The 16,581-nt window shown below is 38.0% G+C and overlaps 1 protein-coding gene across 3 annotated transcripts in view; it reads right to left on the bottom strand.

Moving 5' to 3' along the window:
* Positions 1-3,126: 3,126 nt before the first annotated feature.
* ATP6V1H (ATPase H+ transporting V1 subunit H) overlaps positions 3,127-16,581 on the bottom strand; it is a 165,526-nt gene continuing 152,071 nt past the window's right edge. For all 3 annotated transcript variants that reach the window (XM_090283699.1, XM_090283701.1, XM_090283700.1), the window contains one exon: positions 3,127-3,471. In XM_090283699.1, coding sequence (XP_090139825.1) covers positions 3,411-3,471 — 61 coding nt within the window. In that variant the 3' untranslated portion in view covers positions 3,127-3,410. The remainder of the gene's footprint in view (positions 3,472-16,581) is intronic.

Below are 16,581 nucleotides of genomic sequence, written 5' to 3'. Positions count from 1 at the left end.
CCAGGTGCAATGTGTGGGGAGCAAGCTTCACTGGTGAAGAAGGCTCTTCTCACATATCTTTTAAAATGAGGGTCAACAAGACCCCAGAAAGGAGTTTTCTAAAAAGGAAGATAGGATTTCATTCTTCTTTTAATGTGAACATCTATGTGCCTCGCAAGATCTGAAAATCCTAAGGTTCCGCCCCCCCCCTTCAAATTACTGTGCATATGTGCTCAAGGTTAATTTTATTGTAAGTGATTAATGGATATTTTAGAAATTATTTGTTTAGTTGGGTTTTCTGTCAAGTTCTGTAAAACCTATTGTGCCCTCAGCAACAATAAATTCAATAAAATACCTAAATTCTGCACCAAGTTTTTAATATATTTCAACTTTCAGTGAAATTATTTCTGAAAAATTGAGACTTGTGACCAATAAGATTTTTAAAAAGGAATACATAAGAAGAAATGTAGAGAAATTTCGGTGTAAATTGTGCTTATGCAGGTGGAATAACACGTTTTGTAATAATTGTGGTCCTCGTTTAGGCTGTTTAGATGCTTTCAATGCTTAATAAACTTTGTCTTACTGTATTTCCTTGACTAGATTTATAGCATTAACTATTACTTTGATTTTGTCAGATTTATAAGTCTACTCTTTAGGTGTTTAGTTTAGTTGAACATATAAGTGGTATTTAATTTTTAAGAGGATTTAATCATTAAAACATTAGGCCAAAAAAGTCGTTTTTGTAAAGTTCTTTAAGCTGAGTATAAAGATTTAAAGGTTAAAAAAAGTGCCTAGAAATAAAGTTAATTTTAATATATGGGATAACTAAAACACGAGGACATATGAGTATTACTTCCCATTTACAAAAGCACTTCTTGAGAATGAAAAAACTAACAATCTCCACCAGAATGACTGTCACTGGTATCTACTATAGAACTACAAGCCTATGCAAAATGAAACTAGAATCAGAATGTATGATATTAAAGTATCAATGTGTTCTTATGAAATTCAGAAGATTGCACAATCTCTGGTTACCAGACTTATAAAAATTGAATCTTAAAAACCTAGTAACAGCCCTGGCTGGTGTGACTCAGTAGAGTGAGCACTGGCCTGTGAACCGAAGGGTCATTGGTTCAATTCCTGGTCAGGGCACATGCCTGGGCTGTCGGCCAGGTCCCCAGCTGAGGGCTTGAGAGAGGTATTTGATGGATGTTTCTCTCACAAATCCATGTTCCTCTCCATCTCTTTCTTCCTCCCTTCCCCCTCTCTAAAAAATAAACAAAATTTTTAAAAAACTAGTAACATTTCTGTCTAGTATTCTTTCATGTATTGGGAAGAAAATATCTGGGTCTAAGCACCTTAATATTTTAAATCTTTCAGTCAAGAAAAAATTAGTTTGATCATATGGCCTATTTTCTTGGCAAATATGAAGTAAACTCTTTAAGAAAAATAACTGAGAAAAATCACATGAATTTAGTGACCAGGAAAAAGCCATCATTTTAACTATTCCCACATGATGTCTATGTTGAAAATGCAAAATGAAATAAGTCAGAGAAAGACAAATACCATATGATTTTACTTATATGTGGAATATATAAAGAACAAAATAAATGAACAAACAAAACAGAAACAGGCTCATAGATAGAGAACTGATGGTTGCCAAAAGGGAGAGGAGTTGAAGGGCTAAGTGAAAAAGGTGAAGGGATTAAGTACAAAATTGGTTGTTGCATAATAGTCACAGGAATGTAAAGTACGGCATAGAAAATGTAGTAAATAATACTATAATAACTATATATGGTGCCACTTGGGTACTTTAAAATATAAGGGGGGTCACTTTGTAAAGTATGACTGTCAAATCACTATGCTATACACCTGAAACTATATAATATTGAATGAAAACTGTAATGGAAAAATAAAATTTAAAAAGTCATTGATCCTCATACAGGAATTGGATTCTATGAGTATCTTTCTGCAGGAGAAAAAAACTTAATCATACTAAATTGTTTATTAGCCTTACCACATTTACTCAACAACTTGATAAAAATAATCACATATGAAAAGTGAAAATAAAATAAAAATGAATGGAAATGATACTCAGAGAGATCCAGTGATGAGGTTAAAAACAAGGAACTCAAATTTGAGGGGGCAGGCATCTACATGCCATGTGTGCCCTGCTGAGGGCCTATAGTTTCAGGATAAAGATGGAAGGGATGGAAATAAAGTATCTTTTGACAATATTTAAACCAAAAAGTATTCAAAGAAAACTGACTTTCAGCACTAAAATCCAAGAATAAAAGCATAAGAAATGAGTGAAATAAAATAATCTAAAGCTACAAGTCTTCATTGAGCTCCACAAGCAAATCTTTTGGACCAGAGTATCATGTTAATATTTAATTAAAAAATTTAAAGCTCTCTAAATATTAGCAGTGGACCGCTGCAATACGTATGTGTGTAGGGGTGGATGGACAGATACAGACACATACAATTTCAAAACATTTACAAGGGGGCACACCTCAAAACCAGAATTTATTTATAAAACATTGTGTATTTATTATTACATGTTTAAATTTCAGTCACCTTCAAAGGACTCTCCATTTGATGCAACAGGCCTATTGAGATATTTTTTCCACTGCTCAAAACAGTTTTTGAACTCATCGATCTTGATGCCTTTTAGTGCTTCTGCCGTTTTTTGTTTCAGCTCTTCCACATCCGCAAAATGTTTCCCTTTAAGGACTGTTTTCATGAAAAAGGTCACTTAGGGCAAGATGGGGTGAATAGGGAGGGTAGGGCACAGGGGTCATGCTGTTTTTGGTCCAAAACTGCTGAACACTCAACGTGGTATGGGCAGGTTCACTCATAAATCACCCATCTTGAAATGGGCAAACATGTTGTAAGAGTCTCCAAAAAAATTCACTGAAGCTGAACACAGCCTCTCACAACAACATCAGGTGGTACACTGATACAGATGGTTTGTAGAAGTCACCTAGTGGGGGAAGCCTGTACAAGGGGCCCACCCTCCAGAAGATAATTCTGTTTTTTGGGGGGTCCCCTCTCGTATTTGCCATTCATTACTTCGCAACGATTCTCCCAATTTGATTGGGGCAATAGGTGATTTTTGTTAAAAGTCCAAGTACAAAATGAGTAAAAGGAGAACCACATTTGGAGTGAGAATCTTTTAATAACTATATTCATTTCCAGAGAACAATAAATACAGAAATACAAGCAATATATGTAACAGTAATATTTTTCTTAGATACAGAAAGCACCTACTTTTATACAAGTTAACAGGCAAACACTTCTACCAGAAATTAGCAGTGGGAAAGCTACACAACAGAAGAAAATTACAAACAAAATGAAAAATTATTTAACTACTGAGATTCACACTCCAGGTGTTGTGTCACAGGTGACATGGGGAGGCTGGAGGGCACAGTTCAGCTTCGGGCAGCAGCAGTCTGAGGTTGCTCAGATTGGAGCTGTTTACCAAGATATTCCCTAAAATATAATAATAAAATAACAAGGTAGATTAGAATTTAAATGGCAAAGAATCTCTTTCAAAATCAAAACACAATATACACTGTTGTGTATTTTAAGATATGAAAATTAATAAACTCACCCTAGTATACAAGTCTTTTCCAAATTTCAAAAGTACCTCTACTGTATGAAATTTCAAACACTATTTAAAATAACACAAGCAAATCATTACACACACAAACAAGTAATGCTGCATATGATTACAAGGCAACGTAATTACTTCCCGGGTGAAGCCTACTTTACTGTTTAGGTAAAAGCTTTGTTTACTGCTGCTGCCATTTCAGCAATCCAAGACATTTAAAAATCAACCTAAGTATGATTCCACATAAGTGGACTGATACATTAAAAACACACTCCCTGATGTTAGAGAATACAAGCTTCTATATCTGGGGATGAACACAAGAGCACATGAAAACAACCCACCAAAAATAACATCAAGAATCACAAAATAAGAGCTCCGTGTTATGGAGCTGACTGCCCTGGCACAATCTAAACCTTCAGAAATGGCTGTACTGAATCCACAGAGCAATCACAGAGCAGACAAACTATTCTCATTTTGTACACAGGGCATGATGTTCTCCTTCAGAAGATAAATGGAATATGTACCCACAATATGTGTACACTTTGCTCTAAATTACATACAGATACCACTGTTAATTCCAGGACAGAAAACAATCTTTATCCTATTTTCTGTGAATGACTTGCCCAAACTTTTGTCTTTGAACTACCTAGTAAGGAAAAGACTATCTTAAAGTTTTCCCCTATAATTAGAAAAAAGCATGAGTTTTAGCATAGAGACCTAGGGTTTGCATTACAGGCCACTACTTCCTTGGGTCCAGAGCTGTGGAGCCAAGGAAGTGTTAACACTTCTTACATTAACATATGGGCTAATGGAGATGCACTGAGTGTGAAGGCCCAGGCCCAGGGGCTAGCAGAAGGCACAGGGGTCCGTGCCATCCCCAGTGCTCCTCACCTGGTTTTCAATGTCTCCTGGTCTGAGTGTCTCCAGGGAACAACCTTTCAGTGCCACCAGCATCTACTGGTAAATGTGACCCTGCCTTTCTCCGCACAGGTATAGAATAAGGGGTGGGGGATGATCTCAGCTGTTAGCCCAAAGTTATCACTGGTGTGAAACAAGACTGGAATAGGATACAGCTCTGTGAACCAAAGTGAGTGAGGTGTCAGGAACCGCCCAGGTATACAAAGGCGAATAATGAGTTAAAATACTGTGAGACTAAATGAAACTTCGTATGACATGGAAATAGTTTATGGTCTTTTTAAAATCCTTACAGAAAGTTCTTATCCACTGACATTAATTCTGGGTGTCATTTTAAAGCATGTAATATATTCTTATGTAAACTAGGAACTACACAGACATGATTTAGACAATGGGAATCTTAATGTTCAACCAAGAATAAGCAAACAGTTCTAATTTATGTAAAGGCCAAAAGGAAAGCCATCCTATAAATTTTAGTAGACAGAAAAAGACCAGGAGTTCACGGTCACTATCAATGCTGCCACTCTGGGGAAGCCTGCATCTAGGAAATATTTGTGACTGCATAGGTTTGTTTAATTTTGTTTGGTGGGGGTGGGGGGAGTGGAATATAATATTTATTACAAAATTACCAGATCTTGTATATTTTTTCTACATATACCTAAGGAATTAAGTTGAAATTAGATATGCTTCATTTCAAGAGGGCCTTTAAATATTCCAGTTTTGAATACTTAATATAAAGGGCAGCAGAATGTGTCAACCCCACATATGCCACTTGACATATTGATCATTTTAAACTGTAGGCACCTGAAAAACAACAAATGAAGGCACAGGCTTTCTATGAATTCCCCATATCTGCCTAAAAACACATCCTCCACAGAGGACTCAACCGTCATAACATCTCCTCAGGAATTTCATCAACCAGAGAGCACTGACTCCTCACAACAGACTAGAAGTCCACACACACCCAAACTTTGTCACAAACTACTTCCCATGCATGTTTCCTAAAAATAATTTATTCTGTCCCCCCTTTCCCCTATTAAGATGTAATTTAAGCCTAAATTCTAAATCTACCTCTTTGAGCTACTCATTTTTATTCCTGAGTATCTCCCATGTGTACAAGAAGTATATATTTTAATAAACTTTTTATCTTGTTAATCTGTCTTCTGTTACAGGTGTCTCAGCTTAGAACTGAAAACGGTAGAGGGAAAATAATTCTTTTCCCATATAAGAGTGATCTTAGGAAACATTTTTAAAGTGCACTCAAAGACACCAAGCCATCCTTCAATTACAATCACCTGTGATTCCTTCAGTAAAGGGCCAATGTCAAGGACCATGTTCTAAATGTGTTGCCACGACAACTGGTGAAAGAATAAGGCTAAACCTCCCAGAGTTCAGTGCTGTTACCACTAAGTGATCAGAAAGGGTCTTTGTGGATTTGGTCACTCACACACACAGAAGGTCACATCTACTCCATCCCTTTCAGAGACATTAAGGTAGTTCATTTCCCATACCAAATTTAACTAATATTTCAGGGACAACAGTGAACACTTGGACGTAGAGAAAAAATGGCTGATTTCTTCACAAAAGAGACATAGGGTCAAAGTAGAAGGATATTAAAATAGAGCGAAGGTGAGGTGTTCTGGTAGAGAATTAAAAACATGCCCAACCCTGGCTTCTTCCCCACACCACCTCTGCTCCTTTGTTTTCTTGGTCAGAGGTATTTATTATGCATAATATGCTCTACTATACTCTCGCTTTTTTCCTACATACAAGGTGGCCACGATGCATTGACTTCTTTATGATCTTAGTGCCTGGTATATAGAAACCAGGGCTTCCTTTACTCTGTCTTCTAAGGATTATGCAATTTAAGATTAAGGCAAAGGACAAGTTCACATATAGACATAAAGTGTTCAACTGAGAACTTGCATATCAAGAACATAACTTGATGTATTACAGGTCATAAATGCCAAAAGTCTAACAGGAGAAGAGTCGAGATGGGACTCATGGGAAGAAGAATCAAATCTCTTCCTCAAGCTTTCTAGAAAATATTAGGTTGGTCAAAAAATTCATTTGGTTTTTTCTGTAAGATGACTCTAGTAATGCCTAGTTGTCTAACTTCATTTGAAACAATTTCGTTAGACTGCATTGTGACAGTTGTCATATCAGCATGCATAAAAAAAAAAAACCTTATCGAAATTGGTGAATTTTGGGGCAGCCATTTTAATATTGAAGATGGAAAAAAATATGCAACATTTTCAGCATGTTATTCTTTATTATTTCAAGAAAAGTAAAAATGCAAAAAACTATTTGTGCAGTGTATGGAGAAGGAGCTGTGAGTGATCGAACATGTCAAAAGTGGTTTGCAAAGTGTCATGCTGGAGATTTCTCACTGGATGATGCTTCATGGTCAGGAAGACTGGTTGAAGTTGAAAGCAATCAAATTTAGACATTAATTGAGAACAATAAATGTTATATCACATGGGAGATAATTGACATACTCAAAATATCCAACTCAATAAAGTTCTTGGTGAAGATAAAAATATGTCTTATTTTACAGAAAAAACTAAACAAACTTTTTGGCCAACCCAATAGTATGTTTGCTATAGCATGTGGGTTGTTAAAATATCAGAGAGCTGAAACAAGGCTCAACTGAAATAAATACCATATTACAGAAAGAGGACCTTTGGGAAAAATCTACTTTTTTGAATTTGGCTTGTAAAATGTTATAGTCTGCTTTTTTGATGTCAAACAGCGACATGTATTCAATGAAAACATTCCCAAGATCCACTCAAGGCTGCCTCTGAATTCTCTGTGACCCCAGCCAGAGGGAGGTCCTGACACCAAGTACCTGTGGCTGGCAACACAGAATGGTTGCTGCATTCCACACTTTCCTACAAGCCATCGTGAAAACATGATTACGGGTATCTCCATGTTATTACCCTCCATCTTGACAGCATCCCTGTGAGGTCTGTGTTATTACCATTTACAGGTAGAGAATGGAGCCTGGGAAAACTTCAATAATTTGCTCAGGTGCAAAGTGAGCAAACAGCCTGGCCAGGGCTCGGGTCCTATTCTCTTTCTACTTGAGGCTGCCTAGACTCCAGTAAGAGCCTAAAAGGTGCAGTAAAGACTCTATTTTTATAGATTAGAAAATAATAAGCAGATGTGAAAAATTTATTCAGGTTAAGGTTACACTATCAGACAAAAGGAAAAACTATTACAGATTTTGTTTTAAAGGATTATAACGTATCTATAGCAAAGGACACAAGAAGAGCTATTTTAAATAAATTACTCTATTTACTCAGCTTTCCTCTCTATACATGAAGATCAATGTAACAATAAAAATTCAACTTCTAAAGTGCCCAATTTATACCAGCAATTTACAAAAGTTTGGTATTAAATCTTTGTTTCTACTACCTACAAAGCAAAATTTGAGAAGTATTAATTTTTTTCTTTTTAACTTTTTTTGTAACTTAAATCAATTGGGATTCCACTATCTTTGAAACTCAAAAAAAAGTACAAAACAGATCACAAAGGAGATTATATTGTGTGCTAAGAAAGAGTTTACATATGATTAAGAAATAACCTATTTCATTCTCTTTTAAATGGCCATAAAATTGTACACTTCAGCTTCTATTATAATACTGACAGACTGCTTTCCAGTTTCCACGAGGCACCAATGAGAAAGCTAAGATTTGGAAGAGCTGATCTGATGATGACATTAGCTACCAAGGTTCTATTCTGTTAGAAGCAAGGACACCAGGAAGCATATACCCCTGGCCTATGTTAACACTTAGAATAACAGAAAGGCCTTCACTACATTACAATTAAGTGCCAAACTTCACTATATTTAGGTTTGTTTAAACAGTCAAAAATTATTATTCTTTCTACAAAACTATAGTGGAAGACACAACGCTATCATTCAACAAACTGATTTCACCTCTATATTTAAACACATGGTAACTTCAGCCATATAATTCAGTGCTAGAAACCACATGATAACTTCACCTACATAATTTAATGTCAAGATAAAAGTAAATTTTCTCCTGACCAACATATTAATCTATGAAAACTACAGTATCCCTTTTTTTCTTTTTTCCTTGGCTGCCAAGAAACTCAAGAGAAAAATCTGTTACTACTGTCCTTGTATTACTTTTGCTAATCCTCTTTCAGTGTGTAAATTTTCATAACTAAAATGATAATGAATGTAGAATTCTATATCCCATGTCTTTCTGTGGATTTATCATAATAATTATTAAAAATACAACTGAGTCATAAGTATAGTTCTCTTAATCTTTACCTATCTTGTTTTGGAAAACAAGTGGATAAAATATTAATAATAAATTAAATATTCCTCTCTGAAAGTATAAACACAATTCATCTTAGAAAATACTGACTTTATTGTTGTTTTCCATACAAATTTGTATTTATTAACAGGCAAAAAAAAAATTTAAGTCCTATTTTTTTAATATGCTTTATTCATTATGCTGTTACAGTTGTCCCAATTTCTTTTCCCTTTGTTCCCCTCCACCCAGTGACCCCCCCTCCCTCCAGTTGTCCACTCTCCCTTAGTCCATGCCCATTGGTTGTGCATATAGTTCTTCTCAACATCTTCCTATCTACTCCACTCCCTCCTACTATGCTTCTTAATTCCTGTACCACCTTCCCTCCCTTTCACACCTTCCACCTCCCAACTGACCGCCCCTGAATATGTTCCCCATGCCTATGATTCTTTTCCCACTCTTATTGCGTACTTAGTTTGCCTTTGTTTCAATTCCCTAGCTTCTGTTGTTGGTTGTTGTGATACAGTTTTCATTTTAATGTTGATAGTTTTGATTCTCTTTCTCCTAAACAAGTCTTTTTAACATTTCATATAACAGTGGTTTGGATCTGATGAACTCCTTCAGTTTTACTCTGTCCTGAAAGCACTTTCTCTACCCTTCTATTCTGAATGACAGCTTTGCTGGATAGAGTAATCGTGGTTGTAGGTTTTTGATTTTCATTACTTTGAATATTTGCCAGTCCCTTCTTGCCTGCAGAGTTTCTTTTGAGAAATCAGCTGACAGCCTTATTGGGACCCCTTTGTATATAATTCTCTTCTCTCTTGCTGCTTTTAAGATTCTCTCTTGATCCTTAATTTTTGACATTTTGATTATAATGTGTCTTGGTGTGGTTCTCCCTGGGTTCAGTTTTTTGGAACTCTCCTGGACCTGTAAGTCTATTTCCTCCCCCAAGTTATGGAAGTTCTGCTTCCTTATTTTCTCACATAATCTTTCAAATTCTAGTTCTTCTTCACCTTCTGGCAACCCTATGATTCGAATGTTGGCCTGCTTATGGCTGTCCCATAGGTTTCTGAGCCTCTCCTCATGTTCCTCACTTTTTGTTTCCTCTTTCCGCACTGGTTGACTGTCCCCTCTCTATGTTCTGATTTGTTGATTTGAACCCTGGCTTTCCCTTCCTCACCACTTGTTTTGTATGTGTTTTCATTCATTTCAGCAGGACTAGCCTTCATTCCTTCCCCATCTTGTTTAAGATCTGCTGTCAGGTCTGTAAGCACTCTTACAACCAAACCTCTAAACTGTGCCTCAGTTAAGATTTCCTATCTGCTGAACTATTAGATCAGATATTTGCTGGCTCGTCAGTTGCATCACTGGGCTCTCTATCATGATCTCTGCCATCCTGACAATTTTGTGTTTACTTTTGCTTCCTGGGCAGGGCTGTAACACCTCCTACACTATGGGGAGCAGAGCCCCATGCACTCATCACTACCGGGCAACCCTCTCACCACGCTGTGATGTTTCGTGTGGGGGTGGGGGTCCAAGATGGATTCTTGCCGTTTACTCTCCACTGAGAGACCGGATGCTTCTTCCTCCATCCCCACCCCCTCTGGCCTTCACAGTCCCAGGCAATGGGGCCCTGCCTTCCCCGGCATTGGAATTGTGAGCTGACGGGTCTGGTCTTCAGCAGTGGGTGCTCTAAAGGCGTTTCTCAGCTCTTTTTAAATATGGGTATCTGTGCTTACCGCTATCCCACCACCATCACCACAAGCACAGCTTGACCTGTCCTCTCCGGCTTCACCCCTCCTACCTGTCCAGACAAGCACCACTTTTTTTATAACTTCATACGTTGGACTTCCATGTAGCTTTATTATCTGGAACTTCTAGTTATTTCTGGTTTTGCAGATGTATTCCTTCTTAGTTGTGGAGGGAAATGGAGTGTGTCAGTCTAGGCCTCCATCTTGGCCAAAGTTCAGTCCTATTTTCTTTAATGATAACTTAGTACAGTTATAAACTGAGTTATTCTTCCAATTTCTATCATGATTTTGTATATTATACACAAACAAAACAAGTTTTGCTTTATGAACTTATTTTCCTATGTAACAACTGGACCATGTAAAAAATCACACTATTCTCTCACCTGTACCGAATTTATAGAAACATACAAAGGGGAAATAAAATACCCAGAATTTATAAAAAACTGTGTATTTATTCTCCAGTCATCTTCAAAGTACTCTCCATTTGATGCAATACACCTGCCAAGACAGTTTTTTCACTACTCAAAAGTTTTTGAACTCGTTGATTTTGATGCTTTTTAGTGCTTCTGCCATTTTTTGTATCACCTCTTCCACATCAGCAAAATGCTTCCCTTGGAGGACTTTTTTCAGCCAGGGAAACAAAAGAAAAAAGTCACTGGTGGCAAGATGGTGAGAATAGGAAGGGCAGGGCATGAGGCCAGGCCATTTTTGCTCAAAAACTGCTGAATACTCAGCCCGGTGTGGGCAGGTGCACTCATAAAACACCTATCATGAAATGGGCAAACACACTGAAGGAGTCTTCAATCTTGGCCTAGGAAAAGTAGTGACCAACATCACAACATATACTATTTTTTAGTGCCTGCTGTTGATTAAGCACTCCACTACTAACTGCCTGATATACATTTTCTCAGTTACTCTTCATAGTAATATGCATAAAAGCTACAAATGAGGCTCACTTTATAGATAAGGAATTGGAGTTTAGCAATAATAAATGACACGTTGTAATGTTAGGATAACTAATTAGTGGCAGAAAGAGTATTTGGATTCAAATGTAATTTTAAAACTCGAGTTTTTTGTTTGTGTGTGTTTTATTGATTATGCTGTTACAGTTGTACCAATTTTTTTTCCCTTTGATTCCCTCCACCCAGTTCCCTCCCTACCTCCAGCAGTCCCACCCCCACTTAGTTCGTGTCCATGGGTCATGCATATAAGTTCTTTGACTTTACCCTTTCCTGAACTATTCTTAATGTCTCTGTCTATTCTGCACCCTCCAACTATGCTTAATTCCTGCATCATTTCCATCCTTCTCCCCACTTCCACCTCTCAGCTGACACCCTTCCACCTGCTACCCATGCCTATGATTCTGTTCCCACTCTGGTTGTTTGCTTAGTTCGTTTTTGTTTTTATTTTTTAGATTCTGTTTTTGATAGTTGTGAGTTTGTTATTTTAATGTTCATAATTTTGATCTTCCTTTTCTTAAATAAGTCCCTTTAACATTCTATATAATAATGGCTTGGTGATGACAAACTCCTTTAGCTTTACCTTGTCTGGAAAGCACTTCATCTGCCCTTCCATTCTAAATGATAGCTTTGCTGGATAGAGTAATCCTGGTTGCAGGTTGCCTTTCATCACATTGAATAGTGCTTGCCAGTCCCTTCCTGCCTACAAAGTGTCCTCTTAGAAATCAGCTGATGGTCCTATAGGCACCCCCCTATATGCAACTCTCTGCCTCTCTCTTGCTGCCTTCAGGACTCTCTCTTTATCTTTCACCTTTGGCATCTCAATGATGATGCATCCTGGTGTGGTCCCCTCGGGGTCCAGCTCTCTTGGGACCCTCCATGCTTCCTGGACCTGTATGTCCATCTCCTTCACAAAATTTGGGAAGTTTTCCTCATTTTTTTCAATTCTTGCTTCCTCATTCTCCACTGGTGGACTGTTTTTTTCTTCCTTATGTTCCAAATCATTGATTTGAACCCTGGTTTCCTTCCCTTCACCATTAATTTTGTGTGGATTTTCCGTCGTTTCACTTGGCATAGCCTTCACTTCTTTTATGCATTTGCTGTAATCAAGCATATCTGTCAAGCCTGTGAGCATCTTTATCACCAGTGTTTTAAATTCTGCATCTGTTAGGTTGTCTATCTCCTCATCTGTTAGGTTGGCTATCTCCTCATCGCTTAGTTCTCCCACTGGAACCTTGATCTGTTTCCCCTTTTGGGCCATACTTCTCTGTCTCCTCATTCTGACAGGCTCCTGTGTTTGTTTGCCTCTATATCCCAGGTAGAGTTGTCACTCCTTTAACATTGTAAGGGGCAGAGTCTTAGGGATACGTCAGTACCGGGTGACCTGTTTCACCACGTTGTGGTGCTGTATGTGCGGGAGGGGTCCGAGAAGGAACAATGCTGCTTGCCCAGCACTTGCCCCTATTCCAGGCACATCTCCCACCTCCACACCAGACTGGTGCCCCTCTAGCTGCTGCCCTGGCTGTCGTTCCCAGAGTGGGTGGGTCTGAACACGTTCTAGGACCGTGGGGGCTCTTTAAACAAGCTGACTCTGCTGACAGACAAGTAGTTTCTGCCTTCACCTCAATCCCCACTAGTCTCCACAGTCAGAAGCAATGAGGCTTGATTTTCCCTGGTGCTGGGACTGTGAGCTGTTAGGTCCGGTGAAGAGCTGGGAACACTCCCCAGGTGTCCCTCCTGACCTTTTAAAATGTGTGACTGCACTTTCTGCCAGCCTGCCGCTGCTGCTGCCCCCACACCACATCCTCTCCACCCCAGCTCTGTCCCTCCTACCTGTCGGAATGAGTATTTCTTCTTTATATCTTTGTTTGCTGGACTTCCATGCAGTTTCGTTTTCTGGAACTTCTGGTTGTTTCTAGTTTTGAGGTAGTTGTATTCCTTCTTAGTTGTGGAGGGAGACACAGCGTGTCTGTCTACGCCTCCATCTTGGCCGGAAGTCAGTTATTTCTTTTTTTATACAGATCTGAGTTTCTGACCTATATATAATTTTCATTCTCTTCAAGAAACTTAGTTTCATATTTCTTTCATTGCAGAGATACTATAAACAAATTCCCTCCATTTCTGTTTATCTGAGAAAAATTTTATATCTCCTCACATTTGAAGAATAATTTCACACGGTATAGAATTTTAGGTTGGTGATTTCATTTTCTCAACACTGCAAATATTTCACTCCATTCTCTTCTTGCTTGCTGGGTTTCTGGGAAGTTGCATATAATTCTTATCATGGTTTCTCTAAGGTAAGGTATTTTATCCCTCTGGCTTCTTTAAGGATGTTTTTCTTTTTAAAAAAAATTTTATTTTTTAATTTGAGAGAGAGAGGCAGAATCATCAATTTTTTGTTCCACTTAAACATTCACTGATTAGTTCTTATATGTGACCTGACCAGGGATCAAACCCGCTACCTGGTGTATTGGGATGACAGTCTAACTAACTGAGCAACCGAGCCAGGACCCAGGATATTTTCCTTTATCTTTGATTTTTTATAATTTGAAAATTTTGTGCCTAGTGCAGTTTTCTTTTCTTTTGTTCTTTCTTTTCATATTTATCTTGCTTGGTGTTCTCTGAGCTTCATGGATCTGTTGTTTTGTGTCTGACATTAATTTGATGATATTTTCAATCATTATTGTTTCAAGTATTTTTTCTAGTCCGTCTCTTGTATCACCATTGTGTGTATGTTATACTTTTTGTAGTTTTCTGAAAGTCCTTGGATACTCTTCTGTTTTGCTTTTGTCTCTGTCCTCCCTGCTTTTCGGTTTTAGAAGTTTCTATTGATATATCTTCTAGCTCTGAGATTCTTTCCTCAGCGATGTGCAGTCATCTAATAAGCCCTGCAAAGATATTCTTCATTTCTGTTAGTGTTTTTTGATCTTTAGCATTTCTTTTTGGTTCTTTCTTAGGATTTCTATTTCTCTGCTGACAATGTTCATCTGTTCTTGTATGTTGTCTACTCTATCCATTAGAGTCATTAGCATATAAATCATAGTTGTTTGAAATCCCTGGTTTGATATTTCCAACATCACTGCCATGGCTGGTTCTAATAGTTACTGTGCCCTTCAAATTTTATTTTTTGCCTTTTAATATTACTTGTAACGTTTTCTTGATAGCTGAAATATGACATGATAAACTAGATAAAAGGAATCAGGAAAATAGGCCTTCTGCAATGTGGTGGAGAGGACAGGATAGGGGAAACATTCTATAGTCCTATGATTAAGATTCAGTCTTTTAGTGACCCTGTGCCTCTGGACTGTGACCTTCACAAATGTTCCTCAGGATTGACTTTTTTTTTAATCCCCCCTTGGGTGGGACACAATGGCTAGAATCAGCTACAGTTAATTATTTCCCTTCTCCAGGTCAGTTAAACTCTAATAATATCCCAGTAGGTAAGGCTCTGGTTAACTAGTTTCCCCTGAAGGCAGACCTTGTTAAGAACAACACAGTGCCCTGACATATTTCAAAATGGTTCCTTTTTCCTTCCCCCTGCCAGAAGTCCAAGGGGATTTTTCTCCAATATTTACCATGAGAACCTGGTCTTGTTTCTGGAGCTATGATGGAAACCCTCTATGATTTGGTCCCCTTGGAGATTTTAAGTCTCAAATTTGTCCACACAGAGCCTCCTGAAATTCATCGATTACAGTTCAGGTTTTCCTACCCATGTACTGGTTCCTACATTAGTTTCTGCCTGTGAGTCTCTGCTCCAGGAAGCCTTGACTCCCTGTATTCATTCACCTGACTGACTCTCCAGTCTCGCAGGACAGTGGTTTGTCTTATGTCCTCCCCTCTCTCATCGATCCAAGAATTGTTGATTTTTCAGTCTGTTCAGCTTTTTACTTGTTGTCACAATAACACGGTGACTTGCAAACTCCTTACATGCAGAAACAGAAACCAGAAGTCCCTCCTTTTCTTTTCTGGTTCCTGATTAGCAAGTAGTTACAACCCAAAGCAATCTACAAGGCAGAGTATGCCCCCTCAATAACTGAATTACATACAAATCTAGTTAGGCAAGTGCAGTGTGAAAGAAATGTCTATGTTATAAGGACCTTTAAGAATAGAGTTTATTTTAAATTAGTTGCAAAGACAGTATGTAAGCAAAGTCCACATTTAAGGCTTATAAACTCCTTTTTATATAATTATATTTAGAATATGACACTTAAGTGAATGAGGGAGGAAAGGGGGTCTGATTTACCTTTCTCCGGTTTTTAGATCAGTACCTGAAACATTCTAGGAGTTAGATAACCATCTAATGAAAAGTAGTTGAAGAATTCTACAGGCAAGTTAGAATCTGGAAAAGGATTAATTTTTCTCCTATGGGGAAATGTACTGAAACACCAGGAAAGACAAAGATGCCAGTAGTTAAACCTACCAAGTACTCCATAATCTAAACCAATCCATTACTAGAAAAATGATCAAACAAAATTTAAAATGATTTTAGAGTCTGTTTATCATACAATAAAATGCAACTAAATACACAGAAAGAAAGAATATTTTAGGAGACGAGTTCAATGTTTAAATGATATGTAGCAGATTTTGATCCAAGATGGCAGAGGAGTAAGTGGAAGCTACACTAACCTGCTCCCAGGACCAGGCTGGACTTAAAACTTAATTGTGGAGAAACCACCTGGAATAACCAACTGAACACTAGCTGGAGAGAAGTCTTATAACAACAGAGAGACAGAAAAGGCTGCTTCATTACAGCATGATGTGCAGACCATTCCCCTCCAAGTGCAATCAGCCTGAGGGGAAGCAAAAGCACTGCCTACAGGAATTAAGCTGCACCACCCTCGGTCATTAAGCCTGATGGCTGATCACAGATTGAATAGAGTAACAACTAAAGAAAACAAACAAAGGCAGTAGGTCTCTGGTAGTCTCCAACAGACTGCCTAGGCCCAGACTGGTACACGATCTGACGCCACCAGGGGCACATCCAGGAAGTACAGATCAATCTAAAAAAAAAGGAACAAACAAGAAGAGTCACAAAAATGGGTAGACAGAGAAACAATCCCCCATCGAAAGGAAAGGAAGAA

Source organism: Furipterus horrens, unplaced genomic scaffold, assembly GCF_987537825.1.
Source record: "Furipterus horrens unplaced genomic scaffold, mFurHor1.1.pri manual_scaffold_7, whole genome shotgun sequence".
Taxonomy (NCBI): domain Eukaryota; kingdom Metazoa; phylum Chordata; class Mammalia; order Chiroptera; family Furipteridae; genus Furipterus; species Furipterus horrens.
Note: the sequence above shows the minus strand (reverse complement) of the source record. Positions and strands in the feature narration are given on the sequence as shown.